Raw genomic sequence first — 24,990 nt, forward strand, 5'->3', positions numbered from 1 at the left:
TTTTTTTAACCCCCCCCCCCCCCCCCCCCCTTCTCTTTCTCTCTTCTCAATAAGATTTTCTGTTTCTTATCTAAAAGAAAAGTTTGTTTGCAGAAGAAGTTGGCCTGTAATTAGTCTTGGTTTCTACTCTAATTGATATTTGACATGTACAAATTTTGGACTGCTTTCTTGACATCCTTGTACTTTTCTCATAATGGGTTGTCTTTTGCTGGTCCTGTAATAGCTGCTTTTGGATAAAATTTTTGGTCAATTTCTCCTCCTGATCATTCATTTGTATGCATTCTGCTGCAGAGTGTTTTGCCAGGCATTCTTCAAGGGGATAAATCAGACTCTCTTTTGTACGGTTCTGTCGACAACGGCAAGAAAATATCCTGGAATGAAGATTTTCATTCCAAGGTAAATCTACGTTTTAGCTTGTTTTGGAATGCTGTTAGTTGATCGTTTTATAATTTTTGACCTAAGAAAAGAGACCTAGACCTCTTTATGATTCTTGTTCCTCTGTATGTGGATTAAGGTTCGTTGCATTTGATTGAATCATCTGTATTACTTTGTGTCAAATGAATTTCATTGTTATAAATTCTTAAATGTAGTTACTTATGGTCAGGTGGTAGAGGCTGCAAAACGGCTTCATTTAAAGGAACACGCAGTCCTTGATGGATCTGGAAATGTTTTCAAGTTAGCTGCACCTGTTGAATGCAAGGGTATTATTGGTAGCGATGACAGGTGAACACTTGATGGTTATCTTGAAAACCATTCTTAATCCACCTTAGGAAAAACAATCCTTTTCACTAATTATTAGTGCTTATGGCTTTGAGTCATGCTTGACATCCATTTTTGAGAATTACCATATTTGAGTTTCTCATATTGTTCTAGCTAATATTGAGGTTTATGTATTTAGGTTTTGGAGTGTTTTTCTTGTGTGTTTAATGTTATCTTAAAATCTCTCTCTCTGAGTCAGGCATTATCTTCTTGACTTGATGAGAGTAACACCCCGGGATGCAAACTACACTGGACCTGGGTCCAGATTTTGTATATTGAGACCGGAACTAATTACAGCTTATTGCCAGGTAGGTGACATTCTTTGCTATTTCTTTTTTTTTTTTTTTTTAAATTTTTTCTAGTGGGCATTTTTTATTAAAGTTTTGTTAATTGGACAAGGCCCAAGTTGCAGAAAGATCAAAAACTAAGTCTAATTCTGAAGGAAGTGGTCCTGCAGCAAGTGATGTTTCTAATGTTGCCGGTGACAAACAGGTGAGCGTCAAATCAAATAAAACTGCTGCTTTTTGTGGTTCTATAATCTGTGCTCTTACTTCTTTCTGCTTGTATCTTATATTCTCTTTGATTCTGCGAGGTGTACATGTATGGCTGGATACATATTATGCATTAAATTGCATGATAGTTGCTTCTGATATGCCATCATTTCTGTATGATAGATGCTTGTGAATTGCATTATTATACACGCGTTTTATCATTGTTTCTGGTAGATAATTTTTTTGCGCATTTACTACGTCGCACACATGGTCTTTGATGTCTGCATATGTAATTTTCCATGATTTTTAGTCATCAGCCCATTTTGAAAATTTTTTCCTTTTCAATTACCATGAATCCTTGCACAAATTTCATTACACTATGACATATACCTTTGGCTGCATTCTTTCTTTTATGCTGCCTCCTCCTTTGTGTTTAATTTGGATGGTAAATGAGGCGCGGCTTCTGCGCACTTAATAACCCTGCTGCTAGGAGTAATTTTTTTACAGCTCCTAAGGCTGTTTACTTGACGAATAATTGTATTTTGGTTATGAGTGGGTGTTCAGATGAGACAGGTAGAATACAATGCAAAAGTCTGGTTATGAGATGGACAACTAAAATAAAATCTTCAATTGGTCTTATAGGATGATCCGAAAGAAGAAAAGAAGACCGAGGATGCTCAAGAGAGCACGTCTGCACCTGCTGAAAACTTCGAACAACAAGAAGAGATACAGGAGGAACTTCTTTTCAATCCTAATGTATTCACTGAATTCAAGTTGGCTGGAATCCAAGAGGTAGGACCTTATATTTTCTTGCCCTTACACTGAATTTGAGGTGTTTCTTTTTCTTATTTCTTTTTAAAAATCTTCGTCGACTTTATTTCCAGGAGATAGCAGCAGACAAAGAAAATGTGAGGAAAGTTAGTTCGTATCTTACAGATGTCGTACTTCCGAAATTCGTACAAGATCTCTGTACACTTGAAGTATCGCCTATGGATGGCCAGACACTAACTGAAGCTCTCCATGCTCATGGAATTAATGTTCGCTATATTGGAAAAGTATGCACTTCTTTACCAATGTGATATTTGAATAATGAATATATCTATAAAAGGCAGCTCTTCAAAATCTACGCACGAAATGTGTGTGATTTTTTTTTTTAGTATATAAATAAAATGAGAGTGATGCTTTTCTTTTCAATGGGCAGTATAGAGTTGCTTATGGTGTGATTTCATTCATTTGGCAGGTCGCTGATGGGACCAGACATTTACCTCATTTGTGGGATCTTTGTTCTAACGAAATTGTGGTTAGATCTGCCAAACACATCCTAAAGGTGACTCTTCTCTTTCAGTTATTTTGTACGTCTCTATTACTGGATTTGGAGCAAATGCTTGAGACCACCGTTGAAAAATTGTAGAGCTCAAATAAAATAACTAAATGAATAATAGATTATATTTGAAAAGTTGAAAAACTGATGCAAAGGAATTTATACCATGGGCTTGAATTTCCTGGTTGTTGTCTAACCACTGAAAAATTGAGGGAACTTCCTTCTACAATTTTGTGAGTTATTTTTTTTTTTTGCTGTTGCAAAGTGTCGATCTTTTGACTCAGTTTATTTTAATGCAGGATGCTTTAAGAGAAACAGAGGATCATGATCTTGGGCCAGCAATTTCTCATTTCTTCAATTGTCTTTTTGGAAGTTGTCAAGCTGTTTCCACAAAGGGCGCTGCCGGTAGTCCGCACTCTAGGACTCCAAGAAAGGTATGTTTCTGATAGATTAAGTAATTTCATGATTTATTCTTTCAGATTCTCAGTTCGAGCATCAAGTATAGATGATTAAGGTCCCGTTCATTTCACCGATTTGAGTTTAGAATTCTAGTTTTGCTACAATAAAAAGCTCTCAGAAACAGTCACATCTAATTTTTTTGCTACGGTAAAAAGCTCTCACATAAAGTCACATCTCAACTCGAATTAAAAACTCAAATCAACGAATTAAACGGGCCCAAATACTCTCAAATTTTCACTTAGTTTTTACAAGCAAAAAACAATAAATCACTTAGTTATATTGCCATACCTTTCTTCCCCTTAAAACTCCATTTAATTCTTCAAAGGGCTCATTTAATGTGTTATACTGCATGCAGATTACCATTTTTCCTGAGTTCTCATGATGAAACTAGGATAAGTATTTTATTTAACAAAAAACTTCAAAACAATTTATTATAATTTCTTTTTTCTTATTCATAGCCACAATATTCAAAACTAATTTGATCGTTCATATTCAATTGTCTACAGGACCAAGCTGGCCATCAATCATCGGGAAAATATTCAAAGGGGCAAGCGAGGTGGAAAGGTGGATCTTCTGGAAGAAAAATTCAATCTTCTTATGTGAATGTTAGCTCTGAAAGTTTATGGTTGGATATTCAAGAATTCACAAAGTTAAAATATCAGGTATCAGTTGTCAATAGTGTGAGATGCTTAACTATTTAGCATCATATGGAAGTTATATGAATTTTTTTTTTTACTTCATTTTTCATATATTTTCCACTGCTGCAGTTTGAGTTGCCAGAGGATGCAAAGACACGTGTAAAGAAAGTTTCTGTGCTCCGAAATCTTTGCCAAAAGGTATTCTTTTCTTATGATTTTACAGTGTTTATTATGTTGGAAATACATTTTCTATTTCGATCTGGTTATTTTATTTCTGCTGCAGAAATGCGTTTCTCCTAGGATGAAAGAGGATTTTCTCGTTTTTCATTTTGGTTTGATCTTTTTGTATATCTTTTCTTTCAGTAAAAGTTCTTTGTTTCATATTCAAAAATGTTATAGCGCTGGTTATGTTTTATTTTGCTAGCATTGGAAATTATGCTACATTAGCCTCAGATGCTTGTCCATTTGCATGTTATATTACTCGAAGTTTTTCTTCAATGGTATTTGAGAGTATCTGGATAGCTCAATTTGCAAAAATGCTATTGGAATATCTATAATCCTTTCGGGATCATATGGGTTGATGCTATGTCCTATTCATCCATAAAAGTTTACATGTATATTGTTCTTGCAGAGCAGCTTTCCTTTTTGCTAGACTTATGCCAATGTAAATCATCCCTGGTCAAATGATAGTTTTAAGGTGGTCTAATTTGATATTATTCGTTTTTTTTTTTTCTTTCTTTTTCTTTTTTCTTTTTGGCAGATTTTTGCTCTTGTATTTCTAGTGCTTTACATTTATTACTTCAATAAAAGATTTTACCTAAAAAAAGGTATTGTTATTTAAGTGTTGAAGCATGAAAACATCTTGTTCTCACAAGTGTCGTATGAGCACCCGTCATTCTTTATACTTTTATGTTTTTGTTATAAGATGCTCCCATCATTTCTTTAGTATATGAATATCCAACAACTTGGACTTTGATTTCCTATGCAGGTAGGAATTACGATTGCAGCTCGTAGATATGACCTTAATTCTGCAGCACCTTTCCAAACAACAGATATCTTGAATCTCCAACCTGTAATTAAGCACTCAGTTCCTGTATGTTCAGAAGCCAAGGAACTTATGGAAACGGGGAAGATCCAGTTGGCTGAGGTGTGCACTATTCTCTTAGTATTCTTGAATCTTGTACTAATCTTATAACTTGGGATCATATTCTTAAGCCATGGAAATAGTTCAAGAAAAAAATTATTGAATATTAAGTTTGTGTACAATATTAATAAGATGGTGTCATCAATTGGTAGGTTTAATAGACCTTAAACTTAGTGCAACTAATCATGATATTTGGCTTCTTTGTTCCAGGGTATGCTTAGTGAAGCTTACACATTATTTTCCGAAGCATTTTCAATTCTTCAACAGGTATACTTTATCTTGTGGCATCTTCGAATTTCTTTGGTATATGCAGTTATATAATTTTATTCTTTCTTTTTATTTTTTTTTTCTTATTTCAGGTTACTGGTCCAATGCATCGTGAGGTTGCGAACTGTTGTCGGTAGATATCGCAACTTTATCCATTGTGCCGATTTGGTTTTGTGGATTTTTATTGGAAACAGTTTGTACTTCACCTCATTATCTAAAAAGAACTTTCCATTGTGTTTCAGGTACCTTGCTATGGTTTTATATCATGCAGGAGACATGGCTGGGGCCATAATGCAACAGCATAAAGAACTCATCATTAATGAACGTTGCTTGGGTTTGGACCATCCTGATACTGCTCATAGGTATTGCCTCATGTACTCTTTTTCCCTCCCTCTGCATAACTTTGTTAATATTCGGATACTTCCAAATCTTTCCCTGTAGTTTTGTTATATTGGCTGGGAGAGAACCCGCATCTTACAGCATAAGATTCAAAATGAGAGTTATATTCTAATTGCAAAAATTGTGCTTTCTCTTGCTTTAGGTTATTTTGGCGGGCTGGTGGACCAGTCTCATGAATGATTAGAAGTCTTTGCATAGTTTAGATGGACTAGCCATCCTATAGACGGGATTTTTTTATTACTTTGATTAAATACAAAATGTTTCTAATCCATATAGATACTTATCTTGTAATTTCCATGAATCAAAATTGAGGAAATTGCAGCGTGTGTTGTTGGGATTTGCAGCAGTTATGGCATAGATATAATTAAGTTTTAGTTTTGTGACATTTTATCCTGACTGATGAAAATGGAAGCGGTAAACATTACAAAAATGATAAGGGCTTGTTGCCTGTGATACTGTGTTATTATTGTCGTTGCTTTTATAATTACCATTTCTTCAGCTTTTTCCAAACTCTAGAGTCTTCCATTTTCTGTGGATTGTTGAGTCATCTAATATTCTAATAGTTGGTGGTACAAACTCTTATTTTTCATGTTCGACTTTAAGATTCATCATATTGTCTAGAGATGTTAATTCTATGTTAAATTTTCATAAATATCTCTGTTTCTACACAATTTTATTTTTATTTTATTTATTTATTTATAAATGGGATACTTCTAGTGATTTTACTATTTAGACTATTGCACGAGTCTACCCTCTGTTATCAATGTAATATAGAACCAATAGTCAATGTAACCTTTCTTCTTCTTTTTTTTTTTTTTAATAAGAATACGGTCCATTTGTTTCGAACTTTTATTGATTGTATCAATTTTGTGGTTATGTCACTAAACATATTTTGATTCTTTGAAGACTGCACTAAGTTAAGTCTTCTTTTAAAGAAAATAGTAAAGTTTTTTGTTTTTGTGGAACTAATTTGTTGCATTGTGCAAATTCCACTCTCTACTTATGGACTAATCGTTTTCTTCCTTGTTTCTTTACTCGACTATCGCAGTTATGGCAATATGGCTCTTTTCTACCATGGCCTTAACCAAACAGAACTGGCACTAAGGCACATGTCGCGAGCATTGCTTCTGCTGAGTTTGTCTTCTGGACCTGATCACCCTGATGTCGCAGCAACTTTTATAAATGTTGCAATGATGTATCAGGATATTGGGAAGATGAACACAGCACTTCGTTATCTGCAAGAAGCCTTGAAAAAGAACGAGAGACTTCTAGGCGAGGAGCATATCCAAACTGCTGTATGCTATCATGCCCTTGCCATTGCATTCAATTGCATGGGTGCTTTCAAGCTTTCACACCAGGTATGTACCTTATGCGAAAAGGTCTTTTGCTTGCCAAATAAGATGGTCTTTTTGTTTTCCGTTTTTTTTTTTTTATTTGAAATGAGTCATGTAAAAGTCACTTTATTCATAGCTAAAGGAGAACATGTAAGAAGACTTCCTGAGAACTATATATAAAAAAAAATAAAAAACAGGTATATGTTGTTTCAAATTCTGTATCCTTCAGAATTGGAAAGAATGTATACAACATATCGTTCCAACTTGAGGATATAAATAAAAAAAGGGAATTAAACGTTCTCTTTGCTATGCAACTTTTGGAAATTTTTCCTGTTCCTTTCAATTGACCCAAGAAATTGCTAGTAGTGCTTGTTACTGCAAAAATAGAGCATCTTGTTGAAATTATACTGTTTAGTTAAAACCAACTGAAAAGTGGGCGTCCTTTAGAAGAATAAAGTATTTTCAGATTATCAATACTCGGTCCCTTTGTAGTTTTTGGTTTGTACAACGGTTTTGTATTGTGTAGGCTGTCTCTCGTCTTATAGTTGAACTAGCCTCTGGTTTGCTCATTTTACAATATGTTCTTACGGATTATTTTTTTGGTCATTTTTCAAAAAAAGATTTTATTTTGACATGGTTATGGTGTTTGCCTGGCAGCATGAGAAGAAAACATATGATATACTTGTCAAACAACTTGGTGAGGAGGATTCAAGAACACGTGACTCTCAAAACTGGATGAAGACGTTTAAGATGCGTGAGCTACAGGTAAATGGTCGGCATGCTTTAAAAATTTCACGTCCATGAAATTAGGTTTTTCTATTTAGAAGTACTCTCTCTTGCACACCCTCCTTCTCTGAATTTAATTATTTTTATTTTTGGCAGATGAATGCGCAAAAGCAAAAGGGCCAAGCTTTAAATGCTGCCTCTGCCCAGAAGGCTATAGATATATTAAAGGTATTATGACTGCTGCTCTTTGATCATTTACATTGAAATGAACATGCAAAGCAATTAGGTTGAAGCAAACATAATTGATTTCATATTTGAAATGAACATAATTTGTTGTTAGTATTTGATTTTATTAATGATCAATGAAAATGTCAGAACCAATTTATAAATTCTTAAACTCTGATACAAGTTCTAAGGTCTTCTTTAAATAAAAGGTCATCCAAACACTCTTAAAGCAACTTTTGGATCCAAGAAGCTGCCAAACTAGCCTTATGCAAGACTAAAACAACAATTGTTTCCACATATTCCGCAGTAACATATAGTAGACTAGTACTCTTGAGGCTGCGAAATTTTTGTTTTGTATTTGTTAATTCCATATTCCTGGCTTGGTTTCTTCTGTGTCTGCATTTGTCTTCTAGCACCTTGTATTTTATTTTCCATGGTTTTGTATTTTATTTTCCATGGTTGAATCTTGCACTACAGGCCCATCCCGACTTGATGCAAGCATTCCAAGCTGCCGCTATAGCAGGAGGGTCTGGAAGTTCAAGCAGTTCGGCGAACAAATCACTTAATGCTGCCATGATTGGCGAATCTCTTCCTCGGGGGAGGGGAGTTGATGAAAGGGCAGCACGAGCAGCTGCTGAAGTCAGAAAGAAAGCAGCCGCAAGGGGCCTCTTAATTCGGCCCCACGGCGTTCCCGTCCAAGCTCTGCCTCCACTTTCTCAGCTCCTCAACATAATCAATTCAGGTGCGACGCCAGATGCAGCGAACAATGGAGAAGCAAATGGAGTCAACGATACCAACAGCCATCAGGCCAACGGATCTGTTGATGCCAAGGCCGACCAGCCACCATCATCCGGGGAAGGTCAGGCCCCTGTTGGATTGGGCAAAGGCTTAGCGTCATTGGATGCCAAAAAACAGAAATCGAAAGCCAAAGCTGCGGAGTGAATTTTTTTGAAGCACGTGTGATTTAGTTGATAGGAACTATGGATTTATTGTGATCATTGGATGTTTTCTTGTATTCTGGCTTTTAAAGCTGCAATTTTTTCTGATGGGCTCGATGGTCGTCCCGCGTTCTACTCAACCTCAGAAGCGAGAAAGAGTATGGGGATTTGGTATCATAAGCCTGTAAACATTGCCAGTTTTGGGTTCTCCATAGTGATTTGGATGGTAGAGAAAGATGGGAGGAGCAAGTAGTTAATTACATAGTAGTGTTACTTCTAATCTTTTTCCTTGGGTAAATTTTTAGTAAGTTACATGACTTAAGTATTAAAATATAGGTAAATTTGGACTTTTTGAAATCACCTCAAGAGCAATATCATTTTTAACATGTCTCATCTTGCTCGTTTGGTTGACAAAATAAAATATAATACATATCTCAAGATAAGCACAATTAAGTAATAACACAATCACACTATTTCTTAAAAACTATACATATATCAAAGGTCTCTACGTACAGGTAAGTTAGTTCATATACATCAGTATCGGTTCTTAAGAGTGCACTTGTCAACTGTCTAACCCTTAGTTAATGCTAGGAAGTGCCCTCCTTTGCATTAGCTGAGGGTTAGACGGTTGGCTGGCGCACTCCTAAAAATTGAGATTGATATATATGGACTAGCTGACCTGTATGTGGAAGCCTTTAATATATGTATAGTTTTTGAGAAGTAGTGTGGTTGTGTTATTACTTGGCTGTGCTTATTTTGAGATATGTGTTATATTCTATATATTTTGTCAGCTAAGCGAATCAGAGGAGACATGTTAAAAATGGTATTGCTCTTGAGGTGATTTCAAAAAGTCCAAATTTACTTATGTTTTAATACTCAAGTCATGTAACTTACTAAAAATTTACCTAAGGAAAAAGATTAGAAGTAACACTACATAATATGACTATGTAATTAACGTAGAGTCCTATTAGGCGGGTGTTACAGCAGTGGCATCATGGTATGTTCATACCGACAGGTCCGGATAGAATGCTGACATTTTTTTTCCTTTCAACTTTTTAACTTTTTGTGTTGTTGCACCTTCAGAAATTTTAACGTATTCCTTGTAATTTAAAGGGGTTAGGAAAATTGAGATTTTGTTTTGATTGAATGATACATAAAATGGTTCCCTTGCCATCACCTAATAAAGTTGTTTCAAAGAATGAATTTCTCTTTGTTTACTAAGGGTGTTTGTAACTGTTAAAATATGTAACGCTTCTGTAGTGCTGATTTGATACATTCATATCATTGAAAAACGGGTTTCATGTTTTATCATTATCACTGTCCCTTATCATTATAATCTCAAAACTGAAACCAATATCATATTTGTCTATTGTATCATATCATACAATGAGATAAAGCACCAACATTATCATCCTTTAAAAAGGACTATAAGTACAACAAGCACAATCCAACTAAAAATATAATGGTGGGGAAAAAAAAATAGAAATCTGTATCACAAAAGAGTTGCACTGGGTTAGCTTGTAGTGCTCAGAAACGTGCCTCTGCTTGCCCTCCTGGATCCTAGGATATCTACAAGACTTGTGTGGCGGAGTTCCTAAACACGAAGCCAGCATGCGCATAGCAAATTGTCCAAATCTTTTTTGATGATGGTGACTACTGGTTTTGTGCGTGCTGCAGTTTCGAAGTGACTACAGGTTTTGTACGTGATGCAGTTTCAAAGTTGCTTCTGTGCTTGATGCAGTTTCAAAGTTGCTTCGACCGTAGAACCATGCCTGTCTGTTGGAGCGAATTGGATGATCAGGCCGAGGGATTTCCATCACTCTCCTTCCCCTAATATGAACCTCAAGTCATCAAAACCTTTCTCATACCCTTTTGCTTTACTCATGGTGGAAATGAGAGAGCGTTAAAAGTGAGGACATATTCGCGTCTCTTCCCATTTGCCCGGAAATAACTGTATTCACATTCACCTTCAACCCGTATGTCTAATTAGCTGAAAAGTTAGATACATGTCGTGTGCAATTTTTAGGCTCGTAAAATACACACATTGTACACACACATCATATCATCGCAAAATAATGCTAAAATGAACTCCCATCTAGTTCGAAACCCACTTAAAATGCAGCGACAATGTCACTCATATCCTGCTTCAAAGCATTGCCAAGCATTGCAATCTTCTTGTAAGGCGTGCTCTAGAGAAAAAGAATCCTTCATTTTCTATACTTAGATTGTACTGGGCAATAAAGATAACGAAACATGCAAGTATCATTGCAGCACATAATAGCGCACAAATTAGAAACGACGTCTTTTCTAATTGCAAAAGTGAAAAGGGCCTTGCAGAATCTGCCACAACTAAGTACCTTCATTGCGTTCATTTTTTCTCACGATAACAGAAAACAGTGATTACCAAATCAAATATAATTGTTCAAAGAAACGAAAGATTATAATTATCTTAATCCGAAATATCATAAAATGATCCAAAACGTTAAAAGTTTAAGATTTCTCAACGAAAGGAAACAAGATTAAAAGAAGAAAAACTTTCTGAGACTAGTCTACTTAGTTTTCCTTACCTATAGCAAAAGTCCCAAACAAGAAAATGCTTCTAGGAGATTATTTTTTTAAGATAGTATAAATTTTGGCTATACCAAACTTTCCCACAAGCTCTTGGTTGATCCGCCACTCTTAGACCACAACAATACTCTTGTCCTTGGGGTTAATGCTTTCGATGGTGAAGCGATCATTCCATATCCTCTTGCTTAAGAGCAGACGAATTGGAAGAAAAGCAATGTAACCACCGATGGCTACTGAATAACCTCCTCTTAGTTTCTCAACAACAAAGCCTTTGACCTTTCTATTGGTTCGCCAAATCTTGTTGAGCTCAATCCAAGCTTGGGTTTGCCTAAATCTTCGTGGAAGAAGAAGAGTGGGTTCACCGGGCGCTGCATCTTCGGCTCCCACCAAATCATTAAACTTGGCAGCCGCTCGCTGTTTGGTGACTGGATCACCGGCCACAATATCCATGAAGAATCTCTCGAGAACCCGGTTTTTGATGGATGACGATTCACCGGCCCTTTTATCCAGGTATCCCACCTTATTCTCGAACCTGGTGATGGACTTGTTGGTTGGCACTCTTGTGAGCTCATCTTCCATACAAATTCTTGGGGTCCCAGGTCCAGCATCCACCAAGAATGTCTCTTCCCTCAAGCGTGAAACTTGAGATTGCAATGCATTCCCGCCAGATAACAAAAAGCTCGAATTAGATCTTGGAAACATTCTGCTCATATAAATGCTCATTGTAAGCCTTTTTCTTTTCTCCTCCTCTTCCTATAAACAGCTAAACTACAAAGCTATATCCTGGACAAGTACAAAAGAAAATTATGGTCATTTCTGATTCATCAACTTTTAATACAATGTTACATTAGCATAAAGTACAGAAAAAGGTTTTATTATAAACAAGAGCACATCTTCATCATACCCAAATAAAATAAAGAAACTAAAAAAATAATTAAAAAAAAACTAAAAAAAAAAGGAAGCATAAATTCAATCAATACAAGCTCAAATCGCGCTCGAAACGTTATCATGTTTGTCATCGCACTTTGAGATAAAGCATCAAACTTTACCATCAATACAACCCAACTAAGTTATATTCAGTTGAAAAAAAAAAAAAGAAAGAAAAAAATTGCTTTTAGTGCTCAACTTTCATTTTCCTCAAATAATATCGTACTCTCCAAATCTTCATTTTCCTCAAATTTGCTACTCTTTGTTTCATCTCAGCCTGTTCAAGTTCCTTTCGGTCAAGCAAATCGATTCAGAATCCATGAAATGTAAGAAATATTGAAACCAAATGAAGTTTGTTCACTGGGGAATTTAATCAAACAATTTGAGGGCAGGAAAAATTAAAAAGAAAAAAACAGAGACAAACAGAAAAACTCATTTTTCCTTCTTTCTTTTCGGGCTCCCCAAAATTTTCCACATAGAATTCCCCGCAATCATTAACTAAAAAAAAAATTGTAAGCTTTTTTTTTTTTTTTTTTGCTGGAAATTTTCCAGACAAAACCAGCCAAATCAATAACTTCAATCAAATGATATTCCAATCGTTTCAAAGAGACAAACTTTTCAAAGAAACGGGAAAAATGAAAGAAAGTCCAATACCAAAAATCACAATCTCAATCTCAATGATGGAAAAATAGTTTTTTTTTTTTTTTTTTTTCCGTACTAACCTTTCCCTAGTCAATCAAGAAAACCGGCGAGAGGCGAGAGCAGGAGAAAGCCGCCTGCTTTCTAAAGGTTTTTGGAGAAGTTCGAAATGAAGACAAGGAAAGGACTAAATAAGGGGTTTTTTTTTTTTTTTTTTGTCATTTAAATTAGGTGGAGAATCCATTTTAGTCGCTTTATTATCATTCGTGGTCGCTTTGCATTCATACTTAATCTTTTTTGTTGTAATTTTTATTAAAATTAGACATAAAAAAAGAAAATTAAGTGTGTTTATGTGATTTTTTGTGTGTTTATATTTAACAGAAAATTTAAATAAAAAGATTACACAATAGAATTATTCTCTTTTTTCTATATATTTTTATAAAAATTACAAACACATAAGAACTACATAATCACACTTAATTCTTTTTTTGGTCTAATTTTAAAGAAATTACAATAAAAAATATCAAGTGATAACAATTTAAAATTCAGGACGCAAAGTGTGAGTTTTTAAAATACGGGCAGCAAATTAAAATTGATCTTAAAGTTCAGAAATACCAAGATAATAATCCTTTAATTAATTATAAATTGATATTATAATGGTAAATCACATATATACATAATAGATTGGTTTGTCGGTGTGCCAATGTTAGATTGGTAGATTATTAATTTGTACTAGTTCATTAATTAATAATGAATTATTAATTAGTTCATTGTTGATTAACCATTTTAAAATTGTTATATATATATATATATAGGCTTTAATTACGATGTTTTTTTTTTATAAAATATATCATAAACATACTGCGATGTTTATATGTCTTTTTAGTCGAACTTTTTAGTCGGCTGCTTTAGTAAATGATAGGCGTGTTATTGATTAAAAAGGATAAGAAGAAGACAAGCCATGGACATTGTCAAAGTAATTATGCAAATGTAATAGCATTTTTTCAGAATTTTTTATGAAAAAATATACTAGCAATTTTTATTTTCAATAGTTAGATTTGTATTAAAAAAAATTTATTCTGCATATCTTTTTAATCTAAAATAATTCTGACCGAACCTAACGATTAAAAACTGACACTATTATTAGGCCAAGCTTATTAGAAAATCTCCTTTAAGATTATGATAATTTATACCATGTATTTTTTACAACTATAAAGTACACCTTTAAAATTCAAATTTACTTTAAACCCTCATTAAGAACCCGTTTATTTTATACGTTTAAACTCATAATTTTAATTTTATTACATTTTTTTTTCTCATAAAAATTTAAATTTTAAAAGTTAGAATTAAAAATTACTGCTTTAAACATATGAATCAATCTGGCCTTAAGATTTTGCCTACATATATTCCTTTATTCATTCGTGATACAGTGTTTTAATTAATGTGGCATTATGTTATGCTATTTTAATCCATTGCACGTGTTTTAAGTACCAGAAGATTTTAGAACATCTTGAGATTAAATTAATTAATAACGTTGCAAAACAAAAACGTTCAAAGTTTCAAACTAACAATATGATAACGAAGCATAACATTGAAGAATCAATTTCAATTCCATTTCTAGGACAACCTAAATCCAAACAAAAATGATATGCAAGTCATAGCATAACACACGAGTAGGAAAGACAACGGTGAACATTTTACCCGCCAGCATAATATGGTAATAAAATAAACCATTATGTATTATGTACAATGCCATTCGTCAGAGCATGACAAAAATATTGTTGTGGTCTATGTGAGAAAAATGATACATAAGCCTACAAAAATACCAAGGTCTCACACCTACAAAATTTCTAGAGCGGGCGGGTCATTTTAGATTTTACTATTAACTATTTTAGCCTTCGCTTTTCTTTTCCGTCTACGCTACGCATCACCTCGTTTCGATAAATTAATAGAGAAAGAATTCCGCCTCCTATTTTCCTATCACGCGGATGCTTCCGCAGCGGCACGCTTATCAAATTCCCCCTGCTCTTCTTTGGCGAACTCTTCGATTAGTTCACGTTGTCTTTGAGTCAGATTCCTGCACATCAAATAGTCTAATTGTTAATGAACTGCCACTTGAAAAGAGTACACACCGAGAAATACTGATATTTGGATCCGCAACGATCGATGCTGTAGCTTTCAAAAGCGGCCACTATCAAGTGGCCAACGACAAGAAACTTACGTTGGAATGCTGACGTTGAAGTGCACGTATTGATCACCAAATGAGTAAGAACTCCTCGTTTTAATTCCTGTAAAATGTGACAGTTACAAGGAATATTCAAGCAGTACAGAAACCGACAGACACCAAATTAAGTGAAAGCATCTCGACTGCCAATAATATAATAAGATCGAGCGAAAAAGACACAAAAATTAGAAGAAATAATTCTCTATTATGCAGAATAATCCCCCGCTTTCATTACTAAAATGGACAAAAATAACTGGGCATGCATGGTGTTAGTAAAAAGGGATATTGGACAGTCTTGGTACGGTCACATGATCTACCATTCATGTGATGAAACCCTCTCAAAAAAGCAAAAAGAATGAAGTGCACCTGAAGAATAACTGAGTATAATTTTGCAAATTGTACGACAATGCCACTAAGAAGTTCACTTGATCGAAAGAAAGATATAAAACATGGTGGAATAAACTAGACGGTATAGGTGAGAGGCAAAAAATGAAGCATCATAAGTTTTGAATGCGCAGCAAAAGTGTCAATAAACACTAAAATCATAAATTGGAGAGAGTTGGACTATGCGTTCTTGAGTTCAATATCCTCGAGCAAAAGATAGTTCCTCACCTTTCTTCTTAAGAACTACCTTCTGGCCAGGTTGGCTGCCCGGGCGAACCTGCAGTTATAAAAGCAACATAAGATCACCATCAAATGAAAGTATGGTGCAAGAAACCAGCAAAGAAGTTAATGTTAAAAGTGAATTGCTATACAAACCTTTAGAACAACATCTCCTGTAAGAGTTGGGATTTGAATGGTGCCCCCTAAAATTGCCTGCAGAAAAACGACATTATAAGCTAATCTAAATAGAAGATGTACAAGAAGGAACATGGAGAACAAACAACACATCCATTAGTAAAATCCAAAAAGACAATACTTGTAGCCTGACAAATGACCCCAAGTTTTTAAGAATAGGGATCGGAAACGCAACGAAAGATGTATGAACTTTCATCAAGAAACCAAAACAGGAAAAAATAAAACGATAAATTAATAAACGTTACCTGTGAGATGCTCAGAGGAGCGTCCACATGGATGTCAGCACCTTCTCTACGGAAAACCGGGTCCTCTCTAACCTGCAATAAAGGGGGCAAAAAGTAAGCAGTTAAGGGTAACTGTAGAGAATTCGCAACTTAGACACCCAAACCAAGAAAGCAACAAGTGATGTGCTAAAAAAGTAATAAAATATAGGCTAACGGGATCTGAGTAATGTACCTTAATGGTAACGTAAAGATCCCCAGGGTGATTTCCGTCAGGATCTGCCCCACCACTACCATACACCTTTATAGTTTCGTTATTGTCTACCCCTGCAAATGGCAGATATAGAAGAGTCAAGCACCAGTTAGCAAGGAATAATTAGTAATATACAGAAGATGGTATTCTTTGATATAACATTTGAAAAGCTGATATAACATCTTGAAACGGGAAAAAGTTCCATTGAATCATGTTCGAAACCTCAGAAAGCATAAAGAATATACGGGAAACAAGACTTTTACAAAATAGAAAAGAAAATATAACAGGGATAGCATAGATGAGAAAATAAGATTTTTACAGAAATAGTATCAGCTTAGGAGCTAATCAGGAAAGGGGAAAAGAAGGATCAGGGTGTTTCACAGGTAAAGAGACGGTGTTTGAGGTACTTTACAAAAGCAAAAAAAATCAACCCCACCTTCTCAATTCGATGCCAACATGAATTTACTCTTTCACGAATAAGAAATAACAAATAGAAACTTTACACTTCAATGCCAACATGAATTTACTCTTTCACGAATAAAAAAATAACAAAAAAGAAAATTATAAAACGATAATGTTTCATATATCAGAACAGGCAATTATATCATCCATGCTTAAACGCCCAATGATATAGCAGTATGAATAGTTACATAGCAAACAGGAAAATGTTTGAAACTAAGGAGTTCCCCTGCAAAATACTTCAAAATTAGAACAGGAATATACCTGGGATGATATCCAATTTGACAGTTTTCCTTCCACTCTTCACTCGCTGTCCATCACATGACTTGCAAAGTCTCTGACGATTAAACATATCATTCAGTCAATTACATACTATAGGCAAGCTTTTAGGATAATTTGGAACTGAACTTGAATTCTGGATAAAGATGCAAGGAATGTAGAATTGGCATGAATAACTGCAACACTTCAACTACATGCTATGCCTAGAGACTAATAATAGTCAACAAGACTAATTGCTTCCAAATCCATATAATCCTTTGTGATGGTAAGGATTTGAACCATACCGCAAAAGTTTTCCCAGTTCCACCGCATTGAGAACAAGTCGTCTGCATCCTAAACGGGCCAGTTTGCATGAAGGTCTGGATATAGAAAAATATGAGTTAATAAAGGTATACTGATCTTTATCTCCCATCCCTGAAATTATCTTCTGAAGGAGAACTAACCATGCCCGACCCTCTACAGCGCTTACACGATTCTGGTCTCGTTCCAGGAGGCACACCACTACCACCTGAATATGGGGGCCAGAGAATAGCAATTAAGATGCGAGTTCTCATGGGAAACTGAAAGGTACAATATAAAATGAAACAAAAAAATGCAAAATGATACAAACAAGATACTGAGGAATCTTCAAAAATAAAAATCAGGAAAAAAAAATTTCAGAACTAAAATTACAGAAATAAACAATCTCAACAGCTCACTGTAACAGCTTACACTACAATCAAAAAACTGCCAAACAAAATTCCTTAAATTCAAATGAACAAGAAGGGGTATCCCCGACTTCTTTAGGTGCAGAAATCCACAACGTCGCCTCCTACAACACTAATTCTTACAGAATATCCTCCTCAAAAATCATCAGAATAATTTTCATCCACAAAACCCAACGACCAATGCACAAAATAGACCCAGCACACTTTCCCTTAATTACTTTCATAAAAGAACCACGTAATCCATAGCCTATGAGATGGAAGGTTTGGAGGAACAAGCAAATCGCGGGGGGGGGGGGGGGGGGGGGGGGTGGGGTGGGGGGGGGGGGGGGGGGAGGAATCAGAGAGAAGCAAATTAAATGAATCAGCATACCACAAGATTCACAGGGCACTTCAGCTTGAAATGACACAGTTTTGGTGCAACCCTGAACTGCTTCCATGAAGGATAATTCAAGGGCAACCTGCACATCATAGGGAATGAAGTGAGCATCCAAATACCAACTCTAAAACATCAAATGCACATCAACCTCATAAATGAGAGGGGAAATAACCTTGATATCTGAACCGCCGAGATTCTGACGGAACATGTTGAAGATCTGCCACAACGCACACGTGTTTGCATTAAAAAGACAATTGAATCACCCTTGAAAGGATAAAATATGGAAATGACAGAACTTAATTTAGAGCAAACAAATTGTATCATCATAATATAAGGTGTCTCAAAAGAAACATGAAACCAATTCATCCTTAAAAGGATAAAATATGGAAATAACAGAAAAGTTATTGTAGAGTAAACAAATTGTATGATCATAATAGAAGGTGTCTAAAAAGAAACTTGATAACCTGTGGAAATTAACAAAGGTCTCAATCATTAGCCAAAAGAATAAAATAAAATAAAATAACAAACGTCTCAAAAAGTTTAAAGAAACAAATTTCTCAAGAAAACTACTCAAGAAGTAGAGATTACATTATCATTAAAGATATCAGTAAATGGATTCCTAAAATCATTGGGGAAGCCATTGCCTTCGTTGTCTTCAAATGCAGCATGGCCAACCTAAAACATTAGAAATGATAATGACATTAGCTGCACTAGTAATCAAATTGAAAGGAAGGAAATTTAATGCTTCAGGGACAAATGTTGGCACAATTATTGATAGAAACTGCAACACGTACAAGAGCATATTGTATCACAAGGAGTGTAGTTAAAGTATGGTAAAGAAATAAGTATTTGAGTCGTTTTTATACATGAACTCTCTATCCTTATTTACACAACTATCCGTAGTATCTGCTGTACCAACATCGCATTGCCATAATATCATATGTTGTACATGAGAGAACGTGAGAGAATAGATACAACATTGAAGCAAGCTAACATGGCCTCATTTTGAAGCAATTAGAATGACCAATTGATCTATACATATATATATATGTATATATATATAAATAAATATATAATTATGCACAAAATTGGAACAGCCAGGTTCAGGACTTCAGGATACTCAGCTCCAAACAGAAAAGGCATTATACAGAAAGTTTTGTGTTGGAAGACATGTAAAGCATGCGCCTAGAGATGAACAGAGAACGGAAAAATATGGTAGCTCCATCCCTGGATGCCCCTGGAGAGAGCAGTGGACGGGAAAAAAGGGGTAGCTAACAAGAAATCACAGCAGAAAACTCATTCAAGAATGCCCTTTCAGGAATAAGCTCAGTCTTTCATTGTAAATTCAAGCAACAGTTCAACCACTAACATGATGTTGCAGCAGTATAGAGAATTATAAACAGGAAAGCACAGTAATAGATGTAAAAGATGTTTGTAAAGCAAAGAAATGTTCTTTAGCTCCATAAAAGAAGAGATGTAACCCGGGGAATGCACTACATGGAATGATGGAAGTGAGTCAAGTGACACTCCAACAGCACTATTTTAACTTGAAACAACACCAAAAACAAGGCATTTACACAGAAAAGTAGCCGCCTAAACAGGGTAGGACGTATCTACCATATACCACAAGATTCAACTGGATAAAAAGTATTTTAGCAAACAGGTAATCAACACACACAAACACAAAAAAAAAAGGAAAAAAAAAAATCAGCAGATAGCAAGAAATAGCTACAGGAATAATTATTTGTAACACCTCATCATATTGTCGACGCTTGTCCTCATCTTTCAAAACCTACAAAGGGAATAAAAATAAGGACTATGTTAGCACATGGGAATCTAATAAGTTGTGGAAACAAAGAAACAAATACAACCTCATAAGCCTTTTGAACTTCTTGGAACTTCTTTTCAGCTTCAGGATCATCCTTATTCGTATCTGGATGGAGTTTCTTTGCAAGCTGAAATGTAACAATTAAATATCAAATAATGGTTTAAAACCAAGTTTAAGAGAAAGGAAGGAAAAAAGAAAAAGCAACTTAAGATACTTTTTTTTTTTTTTTTAAGGATTGGTCATTGTAGGTAACAACGCCCATTTGGTTTCAATAGAAAGTTGTAATAGAAATTCAAATTTTTGCAAGAGAAAACACTTAGCAAAAGGTTTGAAATGTAGTTCAAACCCACAAAACAAATAGGCTAGTAGTATATGAATCTCTTATTCTTATAAGAAACCAAAAAAAAAAAAAAATTTGACGACAGAATAAGAATGATTATGCAAATCATAGTCGTATATGAAAGACACTGGATGCCGGGCGCTGTGAATTCCAGTAAACATATATGCAAATCTGTATTCCTCCTATTGAAACTATTAAGACATCACTTTTTATTATTCTTAAACTAGAAAAATAGTCATCGTAAAAAAAGCCAATTTTAGGTGATAGACACCTTTTCATAAATCATAATGGAAGAAACCATGTGTCAAGCCGTTATGAGCATATGTTACAGGCTACAAGCAGCTCTATAAAACTTGCTATGGTAACTTGGCACGTAAATTATGATAAAGCTACAAGGTCAAAACCTACCCCATAATAAGCTTTCTTTATTTCAGATGCACTAGCGTTTCTGCTCACACCAAGTACATCATAATAATCTCTTGCCAAGGGAGCTAACAAAAAGGGCAAAAACCAACATAAACACCATACTCATGTTAATGTTCACAGAACATCAAGTGAAAATAAAGAACTGCATAATAATACACAAAACACCAAATAATCCATAACATATTTACTACTAACTATATTTTTATATATAAGAACTATGACAAGTTTCTCGCAAGAGTGTTTCTCTTTTCCCTTTTCCAACCGAAATTAGAGTTCGCCCCAAGCTTCATATCGAAACAAGATAGGGTTTGGGAAACTAACTTTCAGGAAAAATGTGAATACATATAGAAATCCAAAAGAAAAAGAAAGGTAAATGCAAGGACATAAATAAATGTATAATACATATCACTCATCCAATATTAGAAAATATGGGGACAAAAGATCCAAACGGAAACATATAAGGTTCTCAATACCGGTACTGTGAATTGGCCTAGCTGTGCCAAGCTTGGCATTCAAAGCTCCCAACAAGGACCAATTTTTCTGGAAAACTGCCAAAATAAAAAGGTACAATAAGAGTCGATAAAATAAAGAAAAAGCTCACGTCTTTTTTTTCCTATATAAAGATATGTATCACCAGATAATAAATGCTACGCACCATCCTGATACTCTTCAGAATCAATCATCAAATTTTCTATTTTTTCTTCAGTATCTTTGTCTATGTCTAGACTTTCCAATTCATTATTTAACTCGCATAATATTTCTTTTTTCTCTGACCATATTTTCCACAACCATAGCACTTTATTGTTTTCGAACTTTTCATATTTTCGGGTTTCGTCTTGGGTTTTAGATTTTCTAAACTATCGTGAGCTTTCTTGCCAAGAACCTTTACGGGTGTTCGGCGTATCATGATAGCTGAATCATTGGCAGAAGGATCCTCATTTCTTCTTTGTTTGATGTTTTTCTTTTTCGAGTTGTTTTTCAAAGTTTAAAGTCCGAGCAAATTTGCAGGCCTTCTATCTGGACTTGGCTAATCAAATTGCTATATGTTGATTTACTAAAAGTCTATGAAGCAATTTATATATGTTTCTGTATACACACACTCTCTCTCTCTACTCCACATAAACCACCCTGTAATTTTTCACAAATTTCAGAGCAATGAAAAATAAGATAATCGAACTGTTCACGCACCATTATCGGAAGCGTACTTTCCCAGAACTCTAGACGGGTTGCAACCTCCGGCATGGAATCTTCTAGAACCGCCCCGAAACACCGTCTCATATACCTAAAATTGTAGAAAAAAAGGAGAAGAATTTCATCAGATAATACTAAAACGAATCAAATTCGAAGAAGAAGAAGAAGAAGAAGAAGAAGAAGAAGAAGAAGAAGAAGAAGAAGAAGGAAGAATTACAGGGTGGTTCCGAGATTCGCGGGAGGAACGGCGAGCGAGGCAGTGGAGGAGCCTGACGCCATTGGAGCGAACCATTTGGGTGAGACTCTTTATTCGAAGATCAGACAATTTGGGGATTAGGGTTTTATGTGGAGAACTGATTTAGAAATGGTGGAGATGATGATTTCAATTGTTGATAAACCCCAGAGAAACCCTAGTCAGGTTGAGAGAGTTGGAAGGTTCTAGCAGTTCGAGGAAGCAACTGCGTCGTCAGATGAGGAGAGAGAGAGATAGAGAGAGAGAGAGAGAGAGAATATGTTAAGGGTAGGGTATACCGATATGTTTCATATGTTTCAGACGAAAATGGAAAAGCCTAAAACCCCATTTCGTGGGAATTTTTCCTTTTTTTTTTTTTTTTTTTTTTGAGTTATGCACAAAAAATATTTATTTCTAACTTTTTTGCAAATCGGTCCTTGCAAATATTAAAATTTTCCTTTTTCTTTTTTCATGAATTTACGCTTGTGGTATAAATGCCTCAACTCATGTACTGAAGATCTAATCTAAAACCAAATTAAAAAAAAAATGCTAACCTTAAGAATAGAGGTGCGTGACAGTGGGTATGAGCGGTTTGAGCAGTTTTTTTCTTTATGGTTTTTGAAAAATTTAATTCATAATTGTCAAAATTTTAGGAGGATTGGGCAGTTTTTTTGACTGGTATATTAAGCGATTTGTTAGGCAGTATGGATTTAGTTTAGTACCTTTATTTTTGAACTATTAAATTAGAAATTAAATTTTTATAAACTTAGCTGTTTATATAAGTAAGCATACATATAGTATAGGCATTTAAATTCATTTTTATAAATTCAAGAAAAACAACTAAACATTGTATGAAGTTATGGTCATTTCTTCAAAACTGTTGATCTAAACGTGAGGCTATAAAAATATAATATTGTTAACTAAATACTAGAAAATATAAAAACATAATAATTATTTAAAACCACTTTTTGGCGCAAAGTCTTGAAACTTATAATATGCAAGAGTTGCAAGAAAACACATTCACGAATACACATACAAGAGGTACAAATGTAGATACACAGTTAATGAAAGCTAATAAAATGAACTTAAACGTAGCATACATAGCACAATTGCACATGTTTCTAAAAAGGAATATTTAAATAAATTAAATTTAAAATCTAAATCATAAAATGTTAAACCAAGCAAATAGTCAACATTCACTATATAAACTTCCATAAAAAAATATACGTGCATATATGATAGGCAAGCGGGGCAGTCTGAAACCGCTCAAAATTATGTGAATCGCAACTGCCCGTCTATGAGTGTGTATTATAACCACGCTGCTCAAAAATAGGTGGATTGTGACATGGACTCGCCAACAGTTGGCGGATTGGGCAATTAGAGCGGTTTGTAATTTTTTTTGTTTTGTTTTGTTTTGTTTTGTTTGTGCCCCCTACTTAAGAATGAGAGGAATTGGATTAGCATATGCCCAACGTTATTTGTCATGCGAGCTTAGCCTAGCTCTCTGTCTTGAGCCCATAAAAGGATGAGAAGTCAGCTATCTTATTAAAAGATTGACGTTGGTGAAAATATCGAGAAAATTTTACTGAAAAATTACAAGAATATTTGCTTTAAAACCTATTGTTTCTATATGATAATTAAATATATGATCAAGTCAAAGTTGGAAAAAATAGAAGCTAAAAAAAGTTGAAAAAAAAGTTTTGTATACATTTAGATAGGAAAAAATTCGCTAAACTTTTCGTATCTAAATGTATACGATTAGCTGATGAAACTCAATTTTTAATTTTGACATATTAGTCTTTTTCATTTTTTCATAATTTTAATCTCTAATAGTAAATTGATGAATGATTTATAAAATTAAATAAAGATAGTCAAGTATATCTTAAAATTTTATAGAAACAGTTACGTTAAATTTTCTCTTTATTACTATTAAAACATGTAGAAAACAATAACATTTTGTTCTTACTATGACTATTTATGTAAATTTTTAGTGCGATAAAAATATGATTATTAATATTGTGTTATATCGTTCATAGTATTAAGGACTATTCTGAAAGTTCAAAGACTAATATTTTAAAATTAAAAATTTACGGGTCAAATTGTGATTGTACTCAGAGTATAGGGACTAAGTAGTAATAACTAAAAATATTAAACCTCGCATAATTTTCATTCAGCTCTCTCGCGCTACCCTCACTCTTCTCTCCCTCTCTCTCTCTCTCTCGAACTCCCACTTTCTCAGTTCTCACGTCGCCGCCGCCGCCGCCGCCCCCCTGCTGAGTGCCGCCATCGGCCATCGACTGCTGGTAAACTTTTTCTTCACTCGAATCTCTTGTCTTCTTGACTTCTTTGATAGTTGATACTTGATAGCACACCATTCATGTTCGTGTTCAAATTCTAAGCGAATGAGAGTAATTTGTGCATAGGAATTTCGATTTCAATCCTCTAGGGCTGGCTCTGAATCTCTCTAGAGAGAAAAGAGCTAAGAAGTAATCATTTTTTTTGTTTTTTTTTCCCCTTTTTACTATCTGTCTATTTTTTAAGGTTTAATTATTAGCCTGGTAATCTAATCTAATAATTAATAAAACATACCAAAATTGCAATAACAAAATAAAATACTAAACACTGACCGGTGAATTTGTTTGTTATTGGAGCAGATGTTGAAGCTGAATAATAGTATCACAGTTTTTGATTTGGGTGTATGCTCTTTTATTTTTTTTTTTCTTTGTGTGAGTATGCTCTGATTGGCTCATTCTTGTTTTTGGTTTTCTCATAATTTCCTCGCAGCAAACTATGGAAATCAAGGGTGATGGTGTAAATGGCT

The 24,990-nt window shown here is 34.6% G+C and overlaps 3 protein-coding genes across 3 annotated transcripts in view; 1 reads left to right on the forward strand and 2 right to left on the reverse strand.

Annotated features, from left to right (window-relative positions):
- LOC21394206 (clustered mitochondria protein) overlaps nt 1-8,947 on the forward strand; it is a 13,366-nt gene extending 4,419 nt beyond the window's left edge. The window contains exons 12-29 of the mRNA XM_010104332.2: nt 292-396; nt 605-723; nt 959-1,067; nt 1,159-1,251; nt 1,893-2,042; nt 2,135-2,305; nt 2,491-2,577; nt 2,871-3,005; nt 3,537-3,692; nt 3,798-3,866; nt 4,657-4,815; nt 5,023-5,079; nt 5,172-5,212; nt 5,322-5,441; nt 6,527-6,836; nt 7,470-7,577; nt 7,695-7,766; nt 8,241-8,947. Coding sequence (XP_010102634.1) covers nt 292-396; nt 605-723; nt 959-1,067; nt 1,159-1,251; nt 1,893-2,042; nt 2,135-2,305; nt 2,491-2,577; nt 2,871-3,005; nt 3,537-3,692; nt 3,798-3,866; nt 4,657-4,815; nt 5,023-5,079; nt 5,172-5,212; nt 5,322-5,441; nt 6,527-6,836; nt 7,470-7,577; nt 7,695-7,766; nt 8,241-8,705 — 2,526 coding nt within the window. The 3' untranslated portion in view covers nt 8,706-8,947. The remainder of the gene's footprint in view (nt 1-291; nt 397-604; nt 724-958; nt 1,068-1,158; nt 1,252-1,892; nt 2,043-2,134; nt 2,306-2,490; nt 2,578-2,870; nt 3,006-3,536; nt 3,693-3,797; nt 3,867-4,656; nt 4,816-5,022; nt 5,080-5,171; nt 5,213-5,321; nt 5,442-6,526; nt 6,837-7,469; nt 7,578-7,694; nt 7,767-8,240) is intronic.
- A 2,169-nt stretch (nt 8,948-11,116) lies between these two features.
- LOC112092742 (ribosomal protein S1, mitochondrial-like) lies at nt 11,117-13,046 on the reverse strand. The gene is made up of 2 exons (XM_024169618.1): nt 12,919-13,046; nt 11,117-12,052 (listed from the first exon to the last, which is right to left on the reverse strand). Exon 2 carries the CDS (start codon nt 11,990-11,992, stop codon nt 11,381-11,383), a length of 612 nt encoding a protein of 203 aa, XP_024025386.1. The 5' UTR covers nt 11,993-12,052; nt 12,919-13,046; the 3' UTR covers nt 11,117-11,380.
- A 1,457-nt stretch (nt 13,047-14,503) lies between these two features.
- LOC21394207 (chaperone protein dnaJ GFA2, mitochondrial) lies at nt 14,504-22,493 on the reverse strand. The gene is made up of 18 exons (XM_024169617.1): nt 22,155-22,493; nt 21,935-22,028; nt 21,220-21,294; nt 20,729-20,811; nt 20,024-20,107; nt 19,906-19,944; nt 18,741-18,827; nt 18,325-18,369; nt 18,147-18,234; nt 17,513-17,577; nt 17,354-17,428; nt 17,055-17,127; nt 16,314-16,405; nt 16,103-16,174; nt 15,819-15,875; nt 15,672-15,720; nt 15,057-15,123; nt 14,504-14,912 (listed from the first exon to the last, which is right to left on the reverse strand). Exons 1-18 carry the CDS (start codon nt 22,227-22,229, stop codon nt 14,816-14,818), a joined length of 1,317 nt encoding a protein of 438 aa, XP_024025385.1. The 5' UTR covers nt 22,230-22,493; the 3' UTR covers nt 14,504-14,815.
- Nucleotides 22,494-24,990: the final 2,497 nt, after the last annotated feature.

This window comes from Morus notabilis, unplaced genomic scaffold (genome assembly GCF_000414095.1).
Source record: "Morus notabilis unplaced genomic scaffold, ASM41409v2 Scaffold765, whole genome shotgun sequence".
NCBI lineage: Eukaryota > Viridiplantae > Streptophyta > Magnoliopsida > Rosales > Moraceae > Morus > Morus notabilis.